Here is a 27,943-nt window from a genome sequence, read left to right as displayed (position 1 = left end):
TGCAGTGTATGCCAGTGAGTGACTTCAATGGGGCAGGTCAACAGCAATAAACTTGCTTTTGAAAAAATGGGTAAGGAGGAAGCATCCTTTTAATGCAAGGTCAGATGTGTGGGGTGAGCATTCGGTGCTGAAGAGATGCCTGACTGAGATCATCTCAGATGCCTGAGATGCCTGGGAGCACAGGGATAAAGACAGGTGTTGACCAACGCTGTCCTTGCAGACTGGGTGGATGGATTTAGAAAAAAAAATAATGGATTTTTATCAATTGGATCTTTAAAAAGATGGTTTGAATACGAGAAGCTGCAGAGTGAACACAAGAATGTTGCTGTTCTTGCTGAGCTGTATTTTCTGCTGACATTACTCTGTATGTGAAAAACATCTTTAATGTTTATGTAAACATCTTTAATGCTTAAGTATGTGACACTGGAGCTAATTCTTCCTTTTTTTTCCTCTCATTTTTTTTCTTTCCAGGGCATCTACAAGTATCTTGAGAGGTGTTTTTCAGACTTTAAGCAGAGAGGCTTTGTTGTTGGATATGACACACGAGGTCAGGTGACCAGCAACTGCAGCAGTAAGAAGTATGAGTATTGATTACATTTGCATAGAAATGAAATTGTGCCTTTGAATGCATTCCCTTCCATCAGAACAGTTTTGTGTTATGAAGTGTGCTCGCTTTGCCCTCCCTTAGTCCATTTAAATAGTAATGAAAAGAAGCAGAGACTGAGCCCTTGTAATGCCAGGAGCCCTGGTTGCTTCACTAGAGAGTTTGTAGTCTAAATGCACGAGAACACCATGCAGACATCAAAAGGTTGATAAGCTCAGAGAGAGGTTTGGAGGTGAAGGTGTGACAGAGCACAGAATCCAGTTGCTTTTCAGAAAGCAGCTGTCTTCTAAGAGTTTTCTATTCCCCCACATCCCACGTCTTCTCACCTTTCCAGCTGACTGTTAGATACATGCAGTGTATTATCCAGCATGAGGTTTTTAAACATACCTGCTGCTTTGCATGTGCAAGGCTGCCAGCCAGGTAGCCTGGATTATGCATGATTCAAAAATGTGGAAGTATGAGGAAAACCATAGAATCATAGAATGGCCCAGGTTGGAAAGGACCTCAAGGATCACGAAGCTCCAACCCCCCACCAATGCAGGGCCACCAACCTCCCCATTTCACAGCAGCCCAGGCTGCCCAGGGCCCCATCCAACCTGGCCTCCAACACCTCCAGGGATGGACGGGGCATCACAGCCTCTCTGGGCAGCTGTTCCAGCACCTCACCACTCTCTCTCTAAACAACTTCCCCCTGACATCCAACCTCCAGCTGCCCTCCCTCAACTCCAAACCATTTCCCCTTGTCCTGCTGCCATCTCCCCTTTCACAGAGCTGACTCCCCTCCTGTCTGCAGGCTCCCTTCAGGCACTGCAGGCTGCACTGAGGTCACCCCGCAGCTTCTCTTCTCCATGCTGAACAAGCCCAGCTCCCTCAGCCTGTCTTTGTAGGGAGGTGCTGCAGCCCTCTGCTCATCTTTGTGGCTCCTCTGGACCCTCTCCCACAGCTCCCTGCCTTTCTTGTGCTGGGGGCTCCAGCCCTGGACGCAGTGCTGCAGATGGGGCCTCACAAGAGCAGAGCAGAGAGGGACAATCACCTCCCTGTCCCTGCTGGCCACCCCTCTGCTGATGGAGCCCAGGATCCCATTCCTGAGCTGCAGGAGCACTGCTGGCTCATGTTCAGTTTTTCATCCCCAGCACCCCCAGGTTCTTCTCTGCAGGGCTAATAAAAACGTTCCTTCTCAGCCACACCAACATGGAATTCAGACTAGATGCAGCACAGTCTCCATGTTTCAGATGCTGAAGGAGCAAACATTTCTCTGTTGTGTTTCCTTCTTCCCCTTGAGCTGACATGTACTTAGAATAGTTCTAAACTGAAGCTGAACCTCCCCCAAAGAGGGCTGTCAGTCCAATCAGCCTGCTCACCCCACACTGTGTGAGTGATGCTGTGTTTTTCTTGCATCATTTCCACTGTCAAAGGATATGGCAGCTCTCCTGATGGTATCCCGTAATGAAGCTGATGTATGCTGTTGTGTTACAGGAGCAAATTTTCAGTGCCTTCAGCTAGAAGTTTAGCTTTCAAATTCCTTTCTGTGATATCAGGTTTCATTTGGCAAAAACTATAGTGAAATTCTGAGTACCTGAAATGTTTATTCATCATGGGAAGGTATGGAAGCAATGGTTAATGCTTGCTTGTAAAAATAAGAGAGCAAAGATGTGTGAAATTTAATCTCTCATTGGTTTTCCCCCTGATGAAGAGTTCCTGTTGTTAATTCCTGAGCTGCCTTGAAAAGAGCAGCTTCATATCAAACTGCTCTATAAAAGAGAATGAGTTTCCCTGCTTCTTGGGAGGACGAGTTTCATACAAAGGCAAGGTTTAAAAATACTGACTCTGTTTCTGGATTTGGCACTTTCATGTTTTTGGGAGCTCACTTTGGTCCTTGAATTAAGGACAAGTCCCACTCCAGAAGGCTCCGTATCTTTTCTTGATATCACTGCTTTATTCACATGACTGAAGTGCCTTATGCCCTTCAAGCAGCAAATGAAAGTGCTCTGTCCAATTCTACAGCCCAAAAATGGTTACACTGACTGTTATGAAATGTAGGGAAAACAAAACAGTACAAGGATTTAAGAAACAAGCAAAATGAAAATGAGAGTAATGCCCTATGGCTGTTGGACTGTCGTGGGAGTTGGGTTGACTGAATATTTTCTGTTTCGTGTCGTTGGTAGACTTGCAAAGCTCACTGCAGCAGTCCTGCTGGCTAAAGATGTACCTGTATACTTCTTTTCAACGTATGTCCCTACTCCCTTTGTGGTGAGTCATCGTCTTCTTTTCATTTTCTTTTGCTTTCTCAGTACTGGACTAACCTAAATGTAGGCTTTCTTCATTAAATGGCTGTTGGCCACTTAGCAATGGTGTTTATGGAGCTGGGAATAATGTTGCCACGCAACAAAGCAGCACTGTTCTGAACAAGCTTTCTCTCTGTTCCCAGCTTCAGAGAGCAGATTGATGAGCATTTGTTTATACCTTTTTCAAATAAGCTGGTGGATGTTGAGCTATTTCTCCTCTAGCATCCTAATAACTGTCCTAATAACATACCATCCTTCTGCCAGCTGCAGAATGCTTGGGTAAGTCACCATTTCTGGGTTTCTTTTTTAGCCCTATGCTGTTCAGCAGCTCAAAGCTGTGGCTGGTGTAATGATCACAGCGTCCCACAACAGGAAGGAGGACAATGGGTACAAGGTAAGGCTTAGCCCTGAAGCTTGTAGCACATTGCAGCCAGCTGCTTTCCATGTTACTTGCATACCTTCAATGTGCTGGGGGGAATCTTGTCTTCTTCTGAAATATTTGTGTGTGCACATTAGGAAGAAATGTGATTCCAAGTAACTCATCCTTCTGTAACCTTCTGAATGACACGCATTTTATCTGAAACTGGAACTAAAGACCATTCAAACCTGTGTGTCTTGAGCACAAATGGACTGTGACGTTCCATAGGGTCAAATCAGCAGCTGGGAGGATGCTTTGGCCCTGTATTATCTGCTCACCTCTTAGGTTTAAAAACAAATACATGAATCAGAACTGTGGAATCATTAAGGTTGGAGGAGATCACTAAGATCATCGAGTCCAACTGTCAACCTGTCCTCACCATGCCCACTAACCGTGTCCAAGCACAGCAGGTGAGAGCAGTTTATTGCTAATCAAAGCTCTGTGTGCTGCCTGCAAGACCTGGGCAGTGACAGACAGGTAGGTGGCTTTATGCTCAAAGCCTGGAAGAGCAAACCCACCCATCATAACAAATAGCACATGATTTCATTGCTTAGCTTTTTAAGAATCTAAACTGAATTCTACACTTTAATTAAAATCAACCTTCTGCTCAGTAGCAGCTTGGTGAGGAATGACAATAATAGGGAAACAGTCTGCGTACAGAGAGCTCCTGCAGGTGACTGCACTGCACGTGTCCTGGGTCTACTTCAGTATTTACATGGCTTGGATGTAACAAGCAATGCCAATTTTCCAAGCTGTTAGCTTACTGAGAAGCTATCACATCTCTGTCTTTAGAGGCAAAGTATTTTACTTCTTTGTTTTTCTAGTCTTGCACAAAAACTGTTTCATCTTCAATATATCACCCACCAGCAACTTGGGAAGGTTTTGGACAGCTTGACAAGATTGTACTTTTGGAGATAATAAGTACCATCAAAAGAGGGACAGGATGGTCTGAGTAGAAAGTCTGCACAGAGGAGGCAGCCGTGCTATTGGAAACAAACTATGGGAAAACAGGCATCTGAATCAGTCTGCAACAGTGACTTTTTTTTTTTTAGCTCAGGTTTGGTAGCATTTTTAGCTGAAAGATTACAGTTGTTCAGTTATGGGAAAAAGGCACCTTGGCACAGTGCTTATCTGCTCTGCTTGGACTTCAGAAACAAGTTGTGCTGCTTTTTCTAAAGGAATGACAGGCTGTGCAGAAGGCAGTGCTTCTATTCTGCTTCACTTTGTCTGATTTCTCATATGCTGATGATTTCAGTCGTTGCAACTGAACAACTTTGTCTGAATAAAAGATCATTTTGTTTAAAAATGATTGGTTTGTGACTGCAGTCATAAACTGGGATTCCAAATGATCACAGAATGACAGAATGGCCTGGGTTGCAAAGGAGCACAGCGCTCATCCAGCTCCAAGCCCTGCTGTGTGCAGGTCGCCAACCAGCAGCCCAGGCTGCCCAGAGCCACATCCAGCCTGGCCTTGAATGCCTGCAGGGATGGGGCATCCACAGCCTCCTTGGGCAACCTGTGCCACTGCCTCACCACCCTCTGGCTCCAAAACTTCCTCCTCACATCCAACCCAAACCTCCCCTGTCTCACTTTAAAGCCATTCCCCCTTGTGCTATCCAAGAGCTGGGCCAGTCTGAAGCAGACTGTGTGGAATCCTATAGCTAAGAGTATTTATGAAGTCAACAGTCTTTGTAAATAAATTGTGTCGTGTTTTCCTTAAACTCCTACCAGGTCTATTGGGAAAATGGAGCTCAGATCAAATCCCCTCATGATAAGGAAATCATAAAATGCATAGAGGAGTGCGTTGAACCGTGGAATGGCTCCTGGAACGAGAACCTTGTAGACACCAGTCCTCTTAGGCGGGATCCTCTGAAGAAAATCTGTGACTCTTATATGGAGGATCTGAAAAAGATCTGCTACCACAGGTGTAGTATGGAATGAAATGTGCTTAAATGATGTTTTTAAGTCTTTGTGGTTGACAGAAGCTGAGCCCTCTGCTCTGCCACAAACATCACTGCCTGCCTGAGGCTGTTGTCCTGTCCTCCTCCTGCTGAGAGGAATCTTCAGTCTCCATTCTGCCTCACCCCATCCCTTCCCTGATGTGTCATTACATTAAATGGTCGTCTTCTTTAGGCCTGAACCCTACTTAAGGACAGTAAAGCACCCAACTTCAGGCACAAGTCTGGTCACTGCCTTGGAACACGAGGCTACAGTAGTTCACCCTGATGTGAACAGTTTTATTTAATGCTGAAAGGATTCTGAACAAAATGCAGTGATTCAGAGTGAAGGTGCATGAAGTGGAACGGGATGGATAAGTTTAAATGTTAGTTGGGACGGAGGTGAGTAAAAGGAGGAGGAGGAGGATGAGATAGAGCTGGAGTAAGATCCTCAGGATGGTGGAAGGAGTTTGATGCAGAAAAGGATGGTTCATCCTTGAGGGATTTTCAGCCAGCTCAGCAGTAGGTGAATATCTTGCATTAAGGGATGAGAAACTGAAAAGCAGCAGTTTCTAGCAAAACTAATTTTTTCACTGATATTATTGTAGAAACTAGCCAAATAGGATCAAGTGTCACTGCCTTTTCTTTAGTTTGTGCTTTCCAACATAAAAATAGTCTTGAAAAGTAACTGCAGCCTTACTGAATTTCTTCTTTCCGTATCAGGGAGCTAAACATGCAGACAAATCTGAAGTTTGTTCACACCTCATTTCATGGAGTTGGACATGACTACGTGCAATGGGCTTTCAAGGCATTTGGCTTTCAACCTCCCATTCCTGTACCTGAACAGAAAGATCCAGATCCAGATTTCTCTACTGTCAAATGCCCAAATCCTGAAGAAGGAGAATCTGTGCTGGTATTTCATTTTCTGCTCTGTCTCATTTATGTGTTCTTGTGGACAATCCTTCATTTAAAGGTTAATTTATCCTTTTAATTTATCCTAATTTAATTTTAATGCTCATTTAAAGGATATCAGATACTCTGATGAAAAACAAATTGGGGAGGGCACAGAGAGTAGCAGGCTTTGAGCTGTGTTAAACTCATCAGCCATCTGTATGAGATCTGAGGGTTGTTTTTGCATGTAATGTGTAACTTAAGAGCAAGAATGGATTTACAGAATCACAGAATGGCCAGGGTTGGAAGGGAGCTCAAGGATCACGAAGCTCCAACCCCCCACCAATGCAGGGCCACCAACCTCCCCATCTCACAGCAGCCCAGGCTGCCCAGGGCCCCATCCAACCTGGCCTCCAACACCTCCAGGGATGGATGGGGCATCACAGCCTCTCTGGGCAGCTGTTCCAGCACCTCACCACTCTCTCTAAACAACTTCCCCCTGACATCCAACCTCCAGCTGCCCTCCCTCAACTCCAAACCATTTCCCCTTGTCCTGATTTTGGTTCTGTGATTTGGTTCCCTTTATTTGATTCTGTGATTTTTTCCCTTCCCTCTTCTCCCACTAGGAATTGTCACTGAGGCTTGCAGAGAGGGAAAATGCTAAAGTAGTCGTGGCCACTGATCCTGATGCAGACAGACTGGCAGTGGCAGAGCAGCAGAAGTAAGTAAGGGGACCTTCTGTTTTATTTCTTCATGGTAGAATAAATAGAATAGGTTGTGAAAATTGCTGTGCCCCAAAGACACGCACCTTAAAGGCACACCTTCCTGTTGTGACTTAGCTCTGTGGGTATTTTTATAGAATGACAGAATCATAGAATGGCCTGGATTGCAAAGGAGCTCAATGCTCATCCAGTTCCAACCCCCTGCTGTGTGCAGGTCGCCAACCAGCAGCCCAGGCTGCCCAGAGCCACATCCAGCCTGGCCTTGAATGCCTGCAGGGATGGGGCATCCACAGCCTCCTTGGGCAACCTGTGCCAGTGCTCACCACCCTCACATCTACTTTTTTCTCATAGACTAGGCAAATAAATACTGCCTTGGGAGAGCTAGCTGTTGTGGTGTCTTTTTTTTTGCTTCCTGTCTTCTTTATATTGAGTAGAAATTATTTTTCTTCCACTAACAGGCCAAAATTCTGCTAATTGTGTAAGTAGTAATTTCTGTTATTCAGGCAGTGCCCGACTGCAATGTGTAGACCATAGAGATTGCTATACTGATAAATTGTAAGCTCCTAAGCTACTGGGAAGTTGATACTAAGGTAACTAAATGAGTACCTTTGCTTGCTGGCAGAATGCAGTGGGCTTGTAAATCATCGAGATGTGAGTCCTCTTGCTGGGGTGGCTTTGTATAGAGCAGCTTGTCAGTAGTGTGCTCAGACTCCTGTTGTTGCAGTGACTGCAGAAAATCATAGAATCATAGAATCACTAAGGTTGGAAAAGACCTAAAAGATCACCCAGTCCAACCGTTCACCTATTCCCAATAGCTCCTACTAAACCATGTCCCTCAACGCAACATCCAGTCTTTCCTTGAACACCCCCAGGGTCGGTGATTCCACCACCTCCCTGGGCATCCATTCCAGTGCCTGAAATGTCTCCCCCTGCCTGAATCTTCCTGGGAAACCTGAAAGAGCTCTTTTCTGTGCTGTCTGCAGTGGCTGCTGGAAGGTGTTCACTGGCAACGAGATGGCGGCGTTGTTTGGTTGGTGGATGTTTTCTCGCTGGAAGGAAAATTGCTCCAAAGATGCTGATGTGAAGAATGTTTACATGCTTGCGACCACGGTTTCCTCGAAAATTTTGAGAGCAATTGCACTTAAAGAAGGATTCAACTTTGAAGTAAGCCAGGGTTTTTACTGATGTCATCTTGCAGAGGAAAACCTGAGCACAGAATCATAGAATCACAGAATGCCTTGGGTTGGAAGGGACCTCAAGGATCACGAAGCTCCAACCCCCCCCACCCCACAGGCAGGGCCACCAACCTCCACATTTCATAGCAGCCCAGGCTGCCCAGGGCCCCATCCAATTTTTTCCCCCTGTTCAAATTAATTTTGCAGTAGTCCTTACCAGGAAGTAGCCTATTAAAGCAAGCAGATCATAGAATTATAGTACCATGGAATGGCCTGGGTTGCAAAGGAGCTCAATGCTCATCCAGCTCCATCCTGCTGTGTGCAGGTCGCCAACCAGCAGCCCAGGCTGCCCAGAGCCACATCCAGCCTGGCCTTGAATGCCTGCAGGGATGGATGGGGCATCCACAGCCTCCTTGGGCAACCTGTGCCACTGCCTCACCACCCTCTGCCTCCAAAACTTCCTCCTCACATCCAACCCAAACCTCCCCTGGCTCACTTTAAAACCATTCCCCCAGTTCAGATTGTAACAGAGGAGCTCTTCCATTAAGATCTTTCACGTTCCATTATTGAAAATTTGCCTGGAAAATAGGTAGGAATTTATAGAAGTCTGTGGTCTCTCTGAAAGTTTCCCCTCTCTGTGCTTTCCTTTTCTCTAAGAACAGCTGCTAAAATGTTGACTGCCTCTGTTTGATTCATAGAATCATAGAGTCACTAAGGTTGGAAAAGACCTCCAAGATCATCCACCCAACTGTAAGAACACAGGCAGCACTTTTCCCTCCCATCACCCAACACCACTGCTTATAATGTCTGTAACATTTCTTTTCTATGATTGTCTCATCACATAAGCACAACAAGAAGAAAGATCTCTTATCTCAGGGAGAACCAGAGTCTCTCAAGCACACTTAATTCTTCAGCTCCACATTCAGGTCCATTGCAGTACTCATCTGACACTTTGCCTTAGATTCATATGCTGTGCAGAATCCCAGACTTGTCTAATGATTGTCTTTACCACCTCTGTTCTGTTGATCAATTAGAATTTTGATCAATTAGCAAATGTTGATCAATTACTGACTTAGAAATTCAGGAAAATGATGTCAAGAAAAGCATTCTTTAGCTTCATTGTGTTGACTCTGCGTCAGCCTTCCCCATTGACCCTAAAATCCTGAATCCATCACCTTTTCTTTTTCCCCTCTCACATTTTCAATCTGATGCCTCCTTTTTCTTCTGAACTTCCATGTCTGACACACAGGGTTCCAATTCCAGGAAAAGTCCTGGAGGTGGAAAGAGGAGCAGCTGCACTTTATTGCTCGACTTGAAATTAAGTGGTGGAGAATTGGAATGCAATGCAATCTGTTTTATTTTTCCTATTTCAGGAAACACTCCCCGGCTTCAAATGGATTGGAAGCAGAGTGAAAGATCTCCTAGATAACGGGAAAGAAGTTCTTTTTGCCTTTGAAGAGTCTATTGGTATGTCTTGGGTATCACTTTTGACTGTTGGGAACTGTGCAGGGGGATTGTATCTAAAAAGTGTGGTCTTGGTTGCTGAACTGCTGTTGTTTCACAGCCTGTTAGCTGAGGTTAAGCTGGATCTGTTCTTAAGCAATGTAATGTCTTATGAGTCCTCTCTGGGAGAATTCAGTGGGCCAAGGGCTTGCTGCATTACACCAACACAGCAGGTCCTTCAGGAGCCCAGCAATGCCCTCTAGTAAAATAAAACCTAAGAGACTACTTTATACCAGCAGCCAAAGAGAAATCTAGCTGCCTAATGTGAATAGAATCATAGAATCCTTAGAGTTGGAAGGGACCTTTAAAGGTCATGTAGTGCTGCTGACATAGCCTGGAGTGCTCTGTTGGCCTTGACAGTCTTGCTAACACTAATATTGGTATGGAACTGTGCAGTGAATGTTTCAGCTATAGGAATTCTCTGCTTCTGCAAGATGAAGAGCAGCTTTTTAGGATACCATATTCATACCCAGTGTAGCATTTGAAAATGAAGCCCTTACTGAAGAGCATTTATGCCCATACCAATTGCCTGCCATATTCATAGAATTCAAGAAGGTTCTAACAGTGAGGAATGAAGATCTTGCTGATGAATCCCTTCAGGAAGAAGGCAGCTTGGCAGTACTATGGAGCACTGTACTGTCTGTTACCAAGTCTGTATCAGTATCAGTTCTTTTGATTCCTATTGCTGTGCTTGCACAGAACAAGCAGCTGATACGTTGAGTGCTGTGCCATGAAAGATCCCCTCAGAGAAGAGATGTTACCAGACTGGAATGAATTGATGATAGCACGTGCCTTTCTATCACTGTGACCCCTAAGTTAGCTAGGTTTCATGGAAGGGAGCACTGTGTAATTTGAAGGACAGCACAGATATGTCAACCAGTATTCATTTCCCTGGAAGAGGAGTAAAACTTCACCCATGTAAATCAATGTAATAGTGTGCCAGTTTTGTATTCCACAATCATTTTGATATCTCTAGGCTTCATGTGTGGCACCTCAGTGTTGGATAAAGATGGCGTGAGTGCAGCTGTGGTCATAGCTGAGATGGCAGCCTACCTGGAAACCAAGAACCTGTCTCTAGCACAGAAACTCATAGAGGTGTATGAAACGTAAGTTGCCTTTTTCATTCGTATTTTGGACAAAGCTGTACCAGGGGAGGTGCAGGCTGGACTTCAGGATAAGAATTCTGTACAGGGTGGGTGGCTGAACATTGGAACAGGCTTCCTAGAGGGGTGATTGATGCCTTGTGCCTGTCAGTGTGCAGGAGGCATTTGGTCAGTACACTTATCAATATACTCTGACTTATCTGCCTACCCCTAAAGTGGCTGATGAGCACTGTAGGTTGCTTCCAACTGAACTATTCTGTCCTGTTCTAAACCACTGGCTTTTATTACTCTGGAGCTGAAACCCTTCCTGAAACCCTGAATTTAAAAAGAGCTGCGAGATGTTTTGACTAATGCAATCAAATTGACTTCAGACCCCAAAGATTTGCTTATAAATATGTGTTCCACAGCTATGAGAACTGTATTCTTTTCCCATTGTTCCTTCTTTTTTCCCCCAAACAGGCTTCCTTTAGATACCAAATGTGCAGAAAACTTCTGAATGTTTTAACTGAAAAGACTCATCTCCTTGTAGGTATGGATATCACATATCAAAAACTTCCTATTTCTTGTGCTATGATCCTCCAACCATCAAGAGGATATTCGAGAGGCTTCGGAACTTTGATGGCCCTCAGTCTTATCCCAAGTTCTGTGGTGACTACAACATATTGCACGTACGAGACATTACCACTGGCTATGACAGCAGCCAGCCCAATAAGAAGTCGGTGAGTTACGAAGCATTTTGCAGGAGGGCTTCTCTTTTTGAAGAGATTGAAAGTCGAATACACCAACAGCTATGCAGGAAGATGTACTATGGCATCTTAGATGGCAGTGTAATTAATGCAGTCTACTAAGATGGCTTAATTGGGGAGAAGAATACTTCAGTGTGAAATGACTTTGCTGTTGTTTTACCTTTTTCCTATCGAATCATAGCAGGGCTTGGGTTGCAAAGGAGCACAGTGCTCATCCAGTTCCAACCCCCTGATGTGTGCAGGTCACCAACCAGCAGCCCAGGCTGCCCAGAGCCACATCCAGCCTGGCCTTGAATGCCTGCAGGGATGGGGCATCCACAATGAACTTTATTAGCTGGGGTGACTTTGGTGCTCCTGCAACTCTTCTGCCATCTAGCAGGTTTCCAGAACTTGGAATGTCCATGGGAGTGAAAAACAGTCCAGTTATCCTAAAATACTGCTCCAGAGGGTAGTTCTATCTGTTAGGCTGCAATGACTTGTTCTAGCTTATTGCCCCGGCTGCTGGATATACAGGACATGCTTATTTAGCTCAGTAAATATTGGTTGTTCTATTTAAACACAAACCAAAGCAACGTATTTGTGTGAGTTGGGCCTCCCGTAATCATCTTGTCTTGTTGATGCAGGTGCTGCCTGTGAGTAAAAGCAGTCAGATGATCACCTTCACGTTTCAGAATGGTTGTGTTGCCACCCTTCGGACGAGTGGGACAGAGCCAAAGATCAAATACTACGCAGAGATGTGCGCTCTGCCCGAGCAGAGGTCAGTAGCAGCTCTGTGTGCAGACATCACAGCATCCTTGGGCTGAAAGGGCAGCGCTGAGGCATCATTCCTTCATGGAAATGGATTCCTTTGCTGCCTCCTCAGGGACCTGAGCCACCCCTCACTGCTCCAGCCTGTTAGACTGCCTGGAGCGTTGCAGTTCCTGCTCACATGAGATCCCCTCTGCAGTGGATAAGGCAGAGAACTGAGTTTTAAGCATCTGCTGCTCTAGGAGGGTTCATTTATTAACCTAATTGCTCATTTTTTTGTAAGCTAAAATGTAATGAAGTTGTGCTGCCGCTGGCAAGCATGCTGAAATCCAGGTGGATTCCTACTGTATTTAGGAATCTGCTGTGGTGCTCCAAGGTACTTGATAGTAATTAGATGTCTGTCTCCTCTTTATAGCCACCTGGGATCAGCTTCTTCCAGTTAAGAAACATTAAATATATCTATATATGTAAAGAAAACACAGGGGTATGTTTGGAGGGTTGAAGTGCAGATGAGGAGCTTAGGTTCTCAGTCTAAGGTGCAGCAGAAAACTGAAAACGGCACAAAAGGGGCCTTTGAATCAGCAGTCAGGAATTGAGGATGAATTTATTTCTCACTGCTTGTTTTGGTCAGATTCAGGCAGGCAGTGGATAACAGAGGCTTGACTCCATTAAAATGAGCGTGTGAGTGGAGACAAGAGTCTGTGCCTACACAGCTTCTCACAGGACGCTGAATTGTCTTTTAAATGCTGATTATTGCTCCATGGATTTCTCACACAGGCACAGCCCATCTTTTGAAATGTCCTTTAAGACTGTCCTGAGTTGAGCAGGGAATAACAGCAGGTCAGAGAAGGGTTGGAGTTCTCCACTCCAGTTTTCTGAATGGCAGCAATTACCAGAAGCTCCTGTTTATTGGGTAGAAGCTTGTTGGTTGTCTGCTCTGTGAATACATAGTGTATTTGTGGGCATGGAAGTTCTCCATTCAGCTTCCATGAACCTGAAAGTAAGCAAGGTACCCTCTGATGAAAAGTAGGATCTGGTTGAGACAATCAGCAAGGAAGAAGTAAAGAAATACTGCCCTTAACTTAAGCTTAACATGTGAGGACTGGAGTAGTTGAGAGAGTAGCACTTGAGATGCTTTGATGCATCATTTGGGCTTTTGCTGTTCATTCTGGTAGGTCAGCAAAAACACAGGGACCTTTTCATTGCAATAATACCACTGGTTAACAGCAATTACGATCTAGAACACAAAACTGCACTTTCAAGCTTCCCTGGTTCAAAGCACAAAATGCTCTGCAGCTGCTTCACTACACACTCCTTTCTGTAATAGCCTTGCAGGTATTTCTTTGAGTTTCAGCTTACTGATTATTCTTAAAGGCTGAGCATAGGGAAAGCCAGTTCTGTTGCAGCAGCTTGAGGTGTGTTTTTTAAAAGGGAGGGTGACCTGAGGGGCAGTGCTGTGTAACAGGCTCCATACATGAGCAAAGCAGAAGGAAATAGCAAGCCTGCTTTGCCTCTTTGAACACTGAGTTCCTCTTCCTCCAGTGAGACATCAGGGTAGGAAAGGGGGAATGCATCTTTAAAGGAGCATGGCAGTGCAACCCTCCTGAACTGCAGTTTAGTTAAAATACCCTTGAAGGACAGCTGGACTCTGTGTAGAGAAGAGCATAGAGGGTATCTGCCTCTTCTATTCGGAGCAATTCTGACTTTTTCAGCAGTGTATAACCCATGTTTTGCCAGTCTTGCATCGTTTTTGTAGCCATTCATTCTAGAACCACGATTGACCGACCTCTAGTGGCCATTTTTTCCCCCTGTTCAAATTAATTTTGTAGTAGTCCTTACCAGGAAGTAGCCTGTTAAAGCAAGCAGATCATACAATTATAGAACCATGGAATGGCCTGGATTGCAGAGGAGCACAGCGCTCATCCAGCTCCAAGCCCTGCTGTGTGCAGGTCACCAACCAGCAGCCCAGGCTGCCCAGAGCCACATCCAGCCTGGCCTTGAATGCCTGCAGGGATGGGGCATCCACAGCCTCCTTGGGCAACCTGTGCCAGTGCCTCACCACCCTCTGACTCAAAAACTTCCTCCTCAGATCCAACCCAAACCTCCCCTGTCTCACTTTAAAGCCATTCCCCTTGTCCTGTCACCATCCACCCTCACAAACAGCCGTTCTCCCTCCTGTTTAAGCCTCTCCTCCTGTTTATCCACTCCCTTCAAGCACTAGAAGGCCACCATGAGGTCTCCCTGCAGTCTTCTCTTCTCCAAGCTAAACAAGCCCATTTCCCTCAACCTTTCCTCATAGGAGAGCTGCTCCAGCCCTCTGATCATCTCAGTGGCCTCCTCTGGACCCACAAATAGGAAATACAACAAAGCAAATCACACAGCATCACAGAATGGTTTGGGTTGGAAGGGAGCTCAAGGATCACGAAGCTCCAACCCCCCACCAATGCAGGGCCACCAACCTCCCCATCTCACAGCAGCCCAGGCTGCCCAGGGCCCCATCCAACCTGGCCTCCAACACCTCCAGGGATGGACGGGGCATCACAGCCTCTCTGGGCAGCTGTTCCAGCACCTCACCACTCTCTCTCTAAACAACTTCCCCCTGACATCCAACCTCCAGCTGCCCTCCCTCAACTCCAAACCATTTCCCCTTGTCCTGCTGCCATCTCCCCTTTCACAGAGCTGACTCCCCTCCTGGCTGCAGGCTCCCTTCAGGCACTGCAGGCTGCACTGAGGTCACCCCGCAGCTTCTCTTCTCCATGCTGAACAAGCCCAGCTCCCTCAGCCTGTCTTTGTAGGGAGGTGCTGCAGCCCTCTGCTCATCTTTGTGGCTCCTCTGGACCCTCTCCAACAGCTCCCTGTCTTTCTTGTGCTGGGGGCTCCTGGACGCAGTGCTGCAGATGGGGCCTCACTAGGGCAGAGTAGATGGGAACAATCCCCTCCCAATGGAGAGGGAAGCCAGTATTTGTCACATGCTGAAGCATCCTCATATTGTTGAACTGCTGCAGGCGTGCAGCTCAGATGAAATGCTTTGTATGCAGCAAATCCATCGCCCTCAGCTCTTGCTTTTCATTTGGTTATTTTTCGAGTCCTGGTGTTCCTCAGACCTCTGACATCTCTCTGTTCTCTTCCAGTGACAGATCTGTGCTGGAAGAAGAGCGTCAGAAGCTCGTGGAAGCTCTGATTGAGAACTTTCTCGAGCCTGATAAGAACGGACTCATCTGGCGCTCGGCTTAGCTGTCCTGCAGCTGGTGTTGGAAGGAGCCACTGCGCTGCACCGCGTCCAACCGAGGAACCAAGAACAGAACTCTGTTTACTGTGTGCCTGTGTGTGTGTTGAAACAAGCAGCTACGTTGTTATTGTGTTCAGAAGCAGCGTTCTTTTGTCAGTTGAGATAAGCAGAGAAGGGTGGAATGTACTGCCTGGAATTTGCCCTGTAATTTCCCCTTCTTTTGACCAAAGGCTTGCTGACCTTCACGGCGCCAACAAACTGCCACAGCAGGGTTAAAACAGTTGGTCTGTGGCCCTCTTGTCTTAAACTGCTTTCAGGTATCCAGGACAGCTTGGTTGGAAGTGATCACTGACAAAAAGCCCTGCTTCTTCGTAGCTGTTGTGTGTGTGTGTGTGTGTTGGTGGTGGTGTTCCAGCTCTTACTTCCCAAATCCATTCAAGTAGAGTTCAGTGCTTTGCATACCTGGTTGAGGCAAGTTGCTCCAATTGGACATTTTCCACTTATTTTGTATCCTTCTCTTGTTGGAGGTGCTCTCTGTGCGTTGTTTCTTTCCTGTGTGTATCTCCAAACACTTGCTGGGGTGCGAAACAATAGTGGCAACACAAGCAGTCTGGTTTTTGGGTTATTCAGTAGGAAGCCTTCCTGGAGCTTCCAAAAGGACAGAGACCCATTGGTTAAACTGCCTATTCTGACTGCTGTGGGCTTTATAACCCCTTCTTGTCCCACAGCTCTGAAGGGACTGAAGTTATTTTTTCTACTGAAGGTTTCAGCAATTTAATACCTTTGTATGAAAACACCACCTGGGGACTTGTTTGGTTGTGATGGCTTGAAGTCATGCTGTCTAATGAGGGAAACAAAACAAAACAGGGGGAAAGAAAGGAAAGGTGAGATGCAGACACTCTCTATTATTGCTCTCTTTTACTAACTCGTATTATTGGTCATATCTGATAAACTCACTTCTGTTAGAACAGCAGTTTGCCAGTACTGTTGCTCTTTTTAGGTGGATTTTTAGCAACCTCGTGTTACCAGTTTCCTATCTTGGCTCGAGCAGAAAGCAGTCCTGCTCATCACTTCTTTTCTGACAGATGCTGATCCAGGAAAGTGTACATTTCCCCCAGTTCTGAAGTACAGCAACGCGTTCAGGAGGAGTTGGGTGTTGATGATTGAGGATCAAAATGAAGTCAAGCCATCTTCTGGACGTCTATCCACTCACTTCACAGCAACTAAACAAGAGGAACAGATAAACCCAGGCACTCAGGTTCTGTACTGAAGGTTATGTGAGGGGAACCCAAGAGGCACTGAGCTTAAAGGTGTTGTTTTGCCACTGTTGTTGACCGCCCCGTTTGCCCTCCACCCATCGTGCCCTTTTTGTGGCTTCGTGTGCATCGCATCCAAAGGGCTCTGAGGGGCTCTGGGTGTCTGCATCTGTGCACTGTGGGGTGTTGGTGCCCACAGCAGCTTTGCACTATGGTGAGGGTGTGAATGTACGTGTGCTGCAGAAGGTCTGTGTCGCACAAATGTTTTGGTAACCACCCCTATTTATTTATTTGTTATTTTAAGGGAAAACGTTTCCAAATGGTTCCGCAACCGAGTCAAGTGTATCTAATGCCAAAAAGTTGGGTTGTTTCTTTTTTCCCCTTCTTGATTGTAGACGTGGCTGATGTGATGAGAACGGGTTGAGACCTTTATCCTGGGAGTGGACTCATTGCTCTGTGCAGCTCTGGGGAGGTGTCATAGGTGTGATGGCACATCCTCACTGCAGGGCTCAGCTCTGGGTGCTGCCCTGACCCAAAGGAGCTCTGCCCTCGGGCAGCACACTCTGATTTGGACTTGAGCACTTCCTGGCAGTTCAGATGAGGGCAGCTCACTCGTGCTTGTATCAGCATCAGCATCCTTAGCAGCTGGGTGCTGCTCGTGGTGTGAATGCCTGTAGTGAACATACAGCACCAGGAGCGCAGTGCCTGGGATTCCCCTCGTCTGTAGGTGTTGAGCAGTAAGCTGTAGATGTAGAAGTGCTTCTGGAATGACAGGCACAACATACTGAATGTATTTTAAGGGTATCATTACTATTGCTGTTTGTAAACTGCTGCTACCATTGTTTTCCTGTACCATGTTGAACCGTTGGATGTATTTATACCGTTCCGCTTGAGGAACTCTCTCTCCTCCCTGTCCCCTCATTGCTCCGACTGTGAAGGACTGTAACTCCCATTGCGTTGCCCTGTGGCTGTGTCAGAGTTTGTTGGACTTGTGCACCATCTCCTTTCAGCTCTTGGCTATTCTTTGCTGCCTTCCAGGCAAGAACAAAAGCTTTCCAGACTCGAGCAGGAAGCTCTGATTGAACAAATGCATTCTGATTATTGTTTACGAGGCTTCCAGTTACAGTGCACCTTTTGTAAAGCTGCAGCCATCAGCTTGACCTGCAATCCAGCTGCCCGTGGTTTGTGTTCATGGCATTTAGGAGGGCTTATTTTTGTCTTTTCTCTTTCTGCTGCGACAGACTCAATCTCTATCTCACTTGGATACATGGCAGAACTTTATTTCCAGGGTCTCGGAGGGGATCTGTGTAAGAAAGGAGACTTGCCAGGCAGAGTTTGGTGTCTGTGTGATAGATCTTGCAGCCAGCTGTTTTATTCTAGTTGTGATGCAGCATCCAGTCCGTGATTTACATAGCTTCAGGTGGTATTCGTGTCTCCCTGCAACTCTAGAGGATGCTTCTTACCGTGGCGTGAGTGAAGCAAAGGAAGGAGCGTGCCTGACGTGGCAGGGTTGTTCTGGAAGCTCAATTGCAGCTCTCACTGCAGCTGCACAGCCCTGCTGTGTTTGTGGGCCCGTCTGCTTCCCTTGCCCTTCCTGCAGCATGGACTCCAGCAGCAGAGAGCGGTGCAGGAGCTGCGGTCCTGTCTGTGCAGGTCTGATGCCCTCAGTGCCTCAAGAGGGAAATCCTTGCTTGCATCATTCACACGGGAAACAATTAAAATGCAGTATTTTTCAGTTTCAGACATTGAGGTGATGTGCAGCACTTGGTAAGCACTCCAGAATTCACTCTCCCTGCTCCAGAAGGTGCTCAGTAGCACCTCGTGCCCCTCTTTGGCTCCTGAGGGTTTCAGTTTGGTTTAGGAAAGGGACTGTTTGCATGGTGAGCCCAGGATTCAAGTCTGGATGGCGGGTTGCTGCCTTTGCCTCTTCAGAGTGGCTTTGTATGCAGGGAGGGAAGCAGCCAGTCTTATCACCACTCTTATCTGGAGCCCCGGTGAGTTCTGCATCTGTGCTCTCTTTATCCAGTGTCTGTTCTGTACAATTATGGCATATGACCGAGTGAGAATTTGCACTTTTCTGAAGTATTTCTGTGTGTATTGCTACGTGGATTTAGCTGAATGAAGTGTTACAAATAATAAACTGTTCTCTTGGTAGTCGCAACCCTTTGCGTTTCGTCAGTGTTTCTCAGCTGAGCTTTCTTGGCCCCGAAAAGAGCTGCTCTTTGCCTCGGTGCAGGGGGGAAATGGGCTGAGAGGTGTGGGTTTGAGGGGAAGGGATGCACTCCCGAATTGCTGAGCAGCACAGGGGGGGTGGGAAGTCCCTGCAAGTGGATTTCCAGCTGCAGCTGGGTTCCTGTTCCCCACAGCCCCGCAAAAGCAGCGTTTTCTAAAGCTGATCCAGTGTTTCCGAAAGCTTCATCCTTGTGCTGTGAACTCAGGAGGAAGAGAATTGATGTCAGATTGCTACCTGAGGCAGAGGAGGGAGCAGCAACCCAAGGGCTCTCCGGTGAGTGACACGAAAGGAGAAGTTTCCTGTAGGCCATGCTTTTAAACAGGCTTAGGTGGATGGTTGGGGCTGTGGAGCAGATGGACAGAAGCCACGACACATCCAGGAGGGTTCCTGCATCCTCCAGGCATGGCTGTGCGTTTCATCCTCAGCACCAATCCATGCTTTCTCCTGTCTGGACCGTCATCCTCCCATCTACCCACTCTCTACATTATGCCCTGTGCCACTCTGACAGCACGATATTTGCTTTGCAGGAAGAGATTCCAGCATCCCCTGCAGCTCTCTGGGTGCAGAGGTGGGGTTCTACATGGGCAGGGGGCAAAGGGAGCAGCAGAAGGGGCCAGGACAGGGACAGCAAGAGGGAATTGAATCCATTTCCACCCAGCTGCAATAGCAGGAGCGGGCGCTGGGTGTCCCCACCTACCCATAGCCGGGTCCTTGGGATGCAGGGACAGCAGGGCTGTCTGGGTTTGGGGAGCAGAGAGGGCTTTGCTGATCTTACCTCCTCCAAATCATTCTCCAGCATTCTCATCTCCAGATCCTCAGTCTCCCCCAGGAGCAGCAGCATCCCTAAGTCTCAGCCCCATTCCTGAGAGCATGCATGGGGTTTGGGGGGATCAGAGCATCGTGTGGGGACACACTGAGGCTGGTGAGTTCCAGCAGCGCCTGGATTCACATTCACACCTTGGCAGAGCAAATGTTAATTGAGTAACCTAATTAATGACCAGCGTGCCAGCCCACATGTCTCTCTGTGGGCTGACACCTGTCTCCCTAAGCCTGTGTTCTGTGGTTTTGTTCCCCTGTCACCATGGACACAGGTGCTGCTGTGGCTGGGATTCACATATCCTCGTGGTCCAAGGCAAGGAGAACCTCAGCATAGTCAATGAAACAACTCTCAAGCGGAGAGAAATCTGCTTTGTTGCATGAATCTGTTTGCAAAAGGTCCCCAAACCCTGGTCCCTGGGTCTTTGTCCTACAAGGGATGGAGCTCCTGGGGTGTCCCCAGCTCCTCACTGAGGGATCAGCCAGGTGGGTGCAAGGGTTGCGTGGGAGATGGTTGTACAAAGCATATGGAAACTCACCTGAGAGGCTGCCAGTTTGGGCCAAACCCAAGCCAAAGTTCTGCCCTTCTGCTCCACAAACCTGTCCCACGAGGATGGAACAGGCTGGTCCTTCCCATGCAGAGCAGCGTCTGCAGCGGTTTAAGTTGCAGCTTCTCTACTCACACCTTACTGAGATGATTTTGGTTCCTCTTCATAAAGGACAAGGAAACCTCCCCTAGAGATCCCACCTTGTCCCCAGTGTACCAACAATGTGCTTGAAACAGCCTGCAACACGGGTTATTTTGGAAGATCATCCAGATGGAGGCTGATTATGGAAGACCCACCCGTCCCATCTGCTTGAGGAAAGCATTGGGGAGACACGAGCACATCGAGGAACCCACCTCCAAGGAACTCTCCTGTCAGGTTGCTTTTATTTTGGCACTCGTGTTTTTGGTGCTTTGGGTGAAACAGAGGGGTTTCCACCCATGGCACTGATGTCTAGGGGCTCTGGGGGGCTCAGGCACCCAAGGGATGAGGTGAGTCCATGCTGGGACATGAGGACGTGGGGCTGGGGGTGCCCTGGGATGCAGGGGGAGCCTTCAGGGTTCAGATCCCTCAGCCTTGAGTGCCAGAGGAACAAACCTGTCCCGGTGCTGATGGGGTCTCATCACTGAGCTGAGCGTGCCAGTGCTCAGCAATGCTTGGAGGCGGCAGCTCCTATCCTCAGCCTTATCCCAGCACAATCAATTAGGAGGGCTGGGTCCTGGGAACGTGGCTATTAACGACCCTTGGGGAGGCAGCAAAACAGGAATATGAAAACCCATCGCGTTTTTCATCCGATTTGTCACCGTTTCCATTTTCCCTTCCTGAGCTGACCCCGACAGCAGCACAGCTTCTGTACAAATACACAGACAGGAACCCAGTGTCATCCCAATTTCTTTTGGGATTCCACTCGGTTTCCCAGCACAGGGGCTGTGTCCTGTCAGCTGCAGGTCTGGGCTCTGCCTCTATAAGTGCCCTAAGAGAAAGCAGCAAAGCACAAACCCTGCAGTGCCATCAGGGACTGGCGCAGATGAGCTGCTGGGTTTCTGTGCTTTTTCTGCCTGAACACCTCACTGCTCTCAGCAACATTGTCTGTGCCTCAGTTTCCCCACTGCAATAGGGCAACAGCTCCCATTTGCTCTTCCTGAAGGGAAAAGCCCTAAAGGTGAGGGTTTATTTTTTCTCCCTTTGGAGATTTCAGTGAGCAGCCTTCCCTGCACAGCCCTGAGATCTGCCCCAGCAGCACCAAAAGCACTGTATTTTTTTTGCCCCATTTCATGCCCCTGCTGCATGGCGTTGCAGATGCTGCCACGAAGACCCGTCGTGCTCCCTACAAACCAAACATCTCACAGCAGAGATGTGGCCACCCCACGCAGCCCCGAGCACTGAAAACACACAGGGAGAAAAAATAAGTAAATAAAAGAGAAAGGAGGAAAACCAAATCTGGGAAACCACAATGGGTCTCAAAGTTTGCGTTTTCTCAGCACACGTCTGAGTTTGTGCAACCAGAAAAGTCATTCTGAGCCTGGGCAAAAATCGTGCCTCCTGCATTACCTCCTGCATTACACCTTTCGTCTCCTCCTGCATCTCCTCCAGCATCTCCTACATCCCCTCCTGCTTCACCTCCTGCATCCCTTCCAGCATCACCTCTTGCATTTCCTCCTGCATCCCCTCCTGCTACACCTCCATCACCCCCTCCTGCATCCCCTGCAGAATCTCCTCCTGTGTAACCCCCTGCATCCCCTCCTGTTTCACCTCCTGCATCCCCTCCTTCATCTCCTTCGGCATCCTCTCCTGCTTCACCTCCTGCATCCTTTCCAGCATCTCCCCTTGCATTTCCTTCTGCATCCCCTCCTGCTTCACCTTCAGCGTCTTCTCTTCCATCCTCTTCTGCATCTTCCCTTGCATCCCCTTCTGCTTCCCCTCCTGCATCCCCTTCTGCCTCCTCCTGCCACCCCCACACTCCAAGGCTTTAATGCTCTCAATTTGCAACATCCCAGCAGTGAAAGCAGTTGGAGCCAGAACCCTCAAGTTCCTGGGGCAGGAGGAGCCCTGAAGGGAAAGATCCCCCCCCAAAACCAGCAGATTTCTGCTGGAGCACTCAGGACACTCACTTGGACTCACAGCACCGTCTTCCTGCGTGAATACAGCTAAGTGCATCCCCACCCCCCTGCACCAACTCCACTGCCCCCATCAGAGGGCAAATACAAAGGGAAAAAATGCAAAGTAATGGGATGCACAGGATGGAAACAATTGCTCAAACTCCTGGTAAAGTTCTGCAGAATTAGCTGCCTGGTGCAGGAGCTGCATACACACAGAGGGGAGCAAAAAGCCCAGAACCCGTCACAGCTGCTTCCTTCCTCATTTATCAACCTGACATGCTGAGTAACAGCTGCTCCCTGCCAAACCTCACCAGGGCTCTGTGCATCCCAAACTCAGGCACCTCCTTTGTATCCTAAGCCCAGGCACCTCCAAAGATCCATACCCAGGCATTGGCACCAGGGACACAGCCCACTCCTCAGGCTCTGAGCATCCCAAACCCAGGCACTGACACCAGGGATGCAGCTCAATCCTCAAGCTCCAAGCATCCCAAACTCTGGCATCTCTGAGCATCCCAAACTCAGGCACTTCCAAGCATCCCAAACCCAAGTATTTCAAAGCATCCCAAACCCAGGCACCTTGCATCCTCAACCCAGGCACCTCCAAGCATCCCAAACCCAAGAACTTCCAAGCATCCCAAGCACCTCCTTGCAATCCAAACCCAGTGCTTCTGAGCTTCCCAAACCCAAGCACAGTGGATGCAGCCCCATCCTCAGCCCTCCCCGGCTCAGCACACAGAAAGGAAAACCCCCCATGGATTGAAATGCAGCCAACTCAGCCCCGTACTGAACTTCAGCACTGTGCCACATCACACATCCATTTGGAATTGCCACGAGTGGCAGCCCTGCAGCTCTGCCCGCAGCTGCTCTGCAGGCACCGGTGTCTCATGAGTGATACAACAAAAATGCTCGAGCAACCCAAATTGCTTTGGAAACCCACTACAGGGATGAAATACCGAGCCCCTGCCTTGCTCACAGGGAGGAATTAGGGCTGAGCTCCATGCACGAGTCCTGCAGAGCTGCTCTGCCTCCCCGCTGCCCCCCCCCAGCAAAAGGAGTTTCTGCACCCAACAAAACTCTGCACCTCCGGGAGCGATTGGAAATCCAACCCTATAATGGCACTGCCTGAGCCAGACGACTGTTGGAAACCACTCCATAGAAAGCAGACGCTACAAGGGATGCGGCTTTTGGTATATTTGCTCTAGGATATCATAGCAGGCACAGTTCTAAGCAAACACGGGCAGGTGCATGAGAGCCGGAGCTTTGGCTTCGTTCATCATGATGATACGCTGAGACAGCCGGGGTTGGGAGAGGGGTTTGAGGCCAAAGGAGCTGCCCCAGTGCCCTGGGAACATGCAGGCACCTTTGGGGTGATCCCTGCATAGCTGTGTCCTTTGGTGCCTGGGAGGAGGTTGGGGCTGGGAGAGCTCAGCAGTTCGTGAGGAGAGCGGAGCGAGAAATGAAAAGGGGAAAAAAGAGAAATCGAGCAAAAGTTCTTGCATTAGTCAAATAGAAATCTAATAGGAAAGAGCTGTACATGGTCAAAGTCGAGTCCGGGTTCCGGGAATGTCCAGGGCAGGTTCAGATATGGCTGCTGCTCCCCGGGATGTGCGCAGTTCACACTCGTGTCTGCAGTGCAAAGGAACTGGGATGGGGTGATGTTTGGAGACTGGCTCATCACCACGGTGTCCCCGTGATCGCCCCTGATCCCAGCACTTGCGTGGGGACAAGTGGACGGATCCAGAGATGGGATGGAGCCCCAAGGGATGATGCTGCCTGCTCGGATGCAGCCCAACGGAGCACTCACAGAATCCCTAGGACCAGTTCGTCCTCCAAAGCCTCACCGTGGCAATGGGATGGGGACCAGGAGGGCGCTGGGGATGGAGTCAGCTGAAGGGAGGACATCGTGATGCCATCAGAGCCCGGGCTGAGCAGGTCCGGAGCCCCCCAGGAGATGATGCTGCCCAATGCGCGCTTTGGATCTCTGGAGCAGCACAGGATGGGGATCAGGAGGCAGCTGGGGATGGAGGCAGCTGGAAGGAGCATCTCGGGGTGCCACCAGAGCCCGGTGATGTCAGAGCCCGGGGGGTGCCGACGGCGCTGGCACGGCGTGGGTCTGCATCCTGCTCGTAGCGGTAGTGGTAGCCCTCCATCTGATCACGGCAAGCTTCCCGCAGGTTGTGCAACCAACGCTTGATGCCGCGGCGGTTCAGGTAGAGCACCATGAGGAAGACGATGCCGATGAGGGCCAGAACGATGCCGAAGAAGACGTAAGAAGCTGTCTCCAGCTGTCCGGCCTCACCTCCCTCATCGGCCGAGCAACCCAACCCTTCGGGCCGCAACCTCAGCACCGCCGTGCCGCGCAACGACGGCGGTTTGGAGCACTGCAGGCTCCTCGCATCGGGCACGCGGGCGGCGGACGAGCGCAGCCAGGTGAGCAGCGGGCGCAGGGCGCAGTCGCACTGCAGCGGGTTGGACCCCAGCGACACCCGCAGCCCCCGCAGCCCCAGAGCCTCCAGGCTGAGCAGCTCGGTGGATGTCAAACGCTGCAGAGAGTTGTTGTGGAGATCCAACTCCTCCAGGCCGACGGGCAGCAGGGAGACCGGCAGTGCCCGCAGCCCGTTGCCCGCCAGCTCCAGGCGGCGCAGGCTGAGGTTGCGCAGGGCGAGGGCGAGCTGCTCCTCCAGCGGGGCGGCCAGCAGCGCCTGGTTCAGCTGCAGCGTGCGCAGCAGAGGGACGCCGGAGAAGGCGCCGGCCGCCACCGAACGCAAAGGGTTGTGGCTGAGGTCGAGGGTCCGCAGGGCCGGCAGCCCCTGCAGGGCCATGTCCTCGATGGTTTGGATGTTGTCGTGGCGCAAGCGGAGCAGGCGGAGGTCGGGCAGCGGGCGGGGGGCGAAGGCGGCGCGGTGCAGCACGCTCAGGTTGCTGCCGGAGATGCTCAGGTTGTGCACCGAGGTGGGCAGCTCCCGGGGGGGTTCGTCCAAGCTCTCGTAGCGGCACTGCACCAATTCCGGGGTGGCCACGCAGTAGCAGGCGGACGGGCAGCCCCCTGGGGGGGCGGCGGCGGGGGGCACGGCCCAGGGCAGCAACGCGAGCCCCAACCAGGGTAACCCCAAGCAGGGCAGCCCCAAGCAGGGCAGCCCCAGCCGCGCCGCCCGCCGCGTCCTGCGGGCCATGCCCGGCGCTGGGGCATGCAGGGGCCGGGGGGGGGGGGGGGGGGAGGGAGGGGGCTGTCTGTCTGCCTGCTCCCCCCGCCCCGGGGTCCGCTGCTGCTGCTGCTGCTGCGGAGTGCGCTGCCCCGAGAGCGGCGGCGTCTGGTGGAGGAGAGCGGGAGCGGAGCTGCCCAAATGGAGTGGGGGGAGGGAGGGGAGGAGGAGGGGGGAAAGAGGAGGAGGAGAGGAGGATGGATGGATGGATGGATGGAGGGATGGATGGATGGATGGAAAGGGGGGAAGGAGGAGGAGGAGGAAAGAGGAAAGGAGGATAGGGAGGTGAGATAGGAGGAAAGAGGAGAAGGATGAAGGCGCAGAAAGGAGGAGGACAGTGAGGAAAGGAGAATGAGGAGGAGGATGGAGAGGGGGAAGGAGGAGGAAGAGAAGGAGGAAGAGAGGGGGGAAAGAGGGAAAGGAGAATGAGGCTGAAGAGGAGAGTGGAGGAAGGAGGAGGAGAAAGAGAGAAGGAAGAGGGGGAGAAGAGGGAAAAGGAGGAGGAAAAGAGAATAAGGAGGAGGTAGAGAGGAGGAAAAAGGAATGATGAGGAAGGTGGGGGGTGGCGGAGCGCAGCGGGCAGCCGCCGTCGGAGGTGCGCGGTGCAGCTGCTGCCCGGCTCGGCTCGGCTCGGCTCGGCTTCGGGCTGCCCGGAGGGGGCTGGCACGGATCCCTCCTGGCTCGGGGACGGCTGCGGGGCTGTCCCGATTTCCTTCCAGCCGCAGAAGGGATTGGGGCTGTCCCGTTCCTTTTCCAGCACAGGGAGGATTTGGGGCTGTCCCGATCCCCATCCCACTCCCGGAGGGGCCGGGGCTGCCCCCCACTCCCCACACGCATCTCTTCGCAGCACCCCTGTGCTGTGCAGGTCCCCGTGCACCCACTTTTTTTTTTGGGGGGGGGGGGGGGGGGCGGGGTGCAGCCTCCGATGGGCACGAAGGGCTTTGGGAGATGCCACCACTTTTGTTGGAGCAGTTTGGGCGAAGTCCAGGTGGCGTCGGGCTCCGCCACCTCCTCCCGGCTTTGTTCCCCTCCCTATGAAGCTCTTCCCCCCGCTGCAAACCCCAGCCCGTGCAGACTGGCATTTTTTCTCTCCAGTTTTGTGGGGCTTTTTTTCCTGCCTTTATCTCACACCTTTTTCATTTTTTCTTTTTCTTTCCCAAAGGATTTTTCCCCATTGGGATTCCTTCACCCTGAAGCTCTTCCAGATTCTGCAGGGGCATGTTTTGGATGCTGACATGATCTGATCCTGCTCCAGCTGCTCCTGGCCGCCCTACATCAGGATGGACAAATCCTAGATTTAAAGTAACGGTGTCCAACAGCAGACAGAGGAAGCCAGGAACTCGTGGGAAAGTGCACTTGGAACCCCTTTGACCATGCAGATGTGGTACTCAGGGACCTGGTTCAGTGGGCAATATTGGTGTTAGGTGGGCAGTTGATCCTGATAATCCTACAGGTGCTTCTAACCTTAATGATGATACGATTCTATTCTATGAAGACTTCTTGGCATTGAGGCAATGAGATCTGACCCCACTGATGTGGGGAGACAGCTCACAGAAAGGGCATTGCTCACCATGCCATGTACCCACAGGAGGCCCCACGTTCCCCCTCTTTTGCTGTCTCCTTCTGCTGCCAAAGGAGGCTGAAGGCTCTCCTCTTCCTCCCCCATGCTCCTCAGATCTCCAGGTCTAATCCTCAGTGTATCTTTATTGCCTTTTCCTCATGGTTTGTTGGCAGTGCTTTGGGTTGAGTTGGGTTGGGTTGGGTTGAGTTAGGTTGAGTTGGGTTGGGTTGGGTTGGATTGAGTTGGGTTGGGTTGAGTTGGGTTGGGTTGAGTTGGGTTGGGTTGGATTGAGTTGGGTTGGGTTGAGTTGGGTTGGGTTGAGTTGGGTTGGGTTGGGTTGAGTTGAGCCAGCTTTAAACTGGCTGTTAGCAATCAAAACAGTGCCACCCTCTGTCCCCACTGCTGTGTAAATTTGGAGGGGAAGTTCCAAAGACACAATGGGTGGTTTAAACCAACCTCACCTTCTGGCCTTTGCATCTCTCCTGGGCATGTTTTCAATGCTTCCTGCAAAAGCACAAAGACAAAATTGCTTTTGGGTGGGGAAACTCCTGCAGAGCCTCCACTGATGGTTGAACTTGGTGATTTTCATGGTCTTTATGATTCTGCAATTCTATGTTTTTGGGAACACGGATGCTGAAAACCCCTCAGGGTTTTGCTGCCAGCCTGCAGCATTCTTGCTCATTGACCCGGGCAGCTGGGTGGAATTGGATGCATTATGTTAATTGGTGAATATTTTAAGATGGTTTCAAAGATTTGACATTTAAACACGACAGGCTTGCAAATGCACCTGTGGGTGCGTTGGGGCATGATGGGGTTTGCAGGGCTGCGGAGATGGAGGGGAGAAGCAGCACTGAGATACCAAGCACACCC

The 27,943-nt window shown here is 49.8% G+C and overlaps 2 protein-coding genes across 2 annotated transcripts in view; one reads left to right on the top strand and one right to left on the bottom strand.

The window, feature by feature from the left end:
* PGM2L1 (phosphoglucomutase 2 like 1) overlaps positions 1 to 18,771 on the top strand; it is a 40,871-nt gene extending 22,100 nt beyond the window's left edge. The window contains exons 3-14 of the mRNA XM_048933621.1: positions 472 to 578; positions 2,770 to 2,854; positions 3,200 to 3,283; positions 5,039 to 5,232; positions 5,968 to 6,157; positions 6,762 to 6,856; positions 7,841 to 8,021; positions 9,406 to 9,499; positions 10,512 to 10,641; positions 11,168 to 11,357; positions 12,008 to 12,141; positions 15,263 to 18,771. Coding sequence (XP_048789578.1) covers positions 472 to 578; positions 2,770 to 2,854; positions 3,200 to 3,283; positions 5,039 to 5,232; positions 5,968 to 6,157; positions 6,762 to 6,856; positions 7,841 to 8,021; positions 9,406 to 9,499; positions 10,512 to 10,641; positions 11,168 to 11,357; positions 12,008 to 12,141; positions 15,263 to 15,365 — 1,587 coding nt within the window. The 3' untranslated portion in view covers positions 15,366 to 18,771. The remainder of the gene's footprint in view (positions 1 to 471; positions 579 to 2,769; positions 2,855 to 3,199; positions 3,284 to 5,038; positions 5,233 to 5,967; positions 6,158 to 6,761; positions 6,857 to 7,840; positions 8,022 to 9,405; positions 9,500 to 10,511; positions 10,642 to 11,167; positions 11,358 to 12,007; positions 12,142 to 15,262) is intronic.
* A 4,752-nt stretch (positions 18,772 to 23,523) lies between these two features.
* TPBGL (trophoblast glycoprotein like) lies at positions 23,524 to 25,483 on the bottom strand. Its single transcript, XM_048933624.1, has one exon. It carries the CDS (start codon positions 25,480 to 25,482, stop codon positions 24,313 to 24,315), a length of 1,170 nt encoding a protein of 389 aa, XP_048789581.1. The 5' UTR covers position 25,483; the 3' UTR covers positions 23,524 to 24,312.
* Positions 25,484 to 27,943: the final 2,460 nt, after the last annotated feature.

The sequence above is a fragment of the Lagopus muta genome, chromosome 1 (assembly GCF_023343835.1).
Source record: "Lagopus muta isolate bLagMut1 chromosome 1, bLagMut1 primary, whole genome shotgun sequence".
NCBI classification, from domain to species: Eukaryota; Metazoa; Chordata; class Aves; order Galliformes; family Phasianidae; genus Lagopus; species Lagopus muta.
This window is presented reverse-complemented; position numbering and strand designations above follow the sequence as displayed.

What these genes read in the sequence shown, in the direction of transcription:
- TPBGL (XM_048933624.1), bottom strand. Translation starts at nt 25,482, where the DNA reads ATGGCCCGCAGGACGCGGCGGGCGGCGCGGCTGGGGCTGCCCTGCTTG.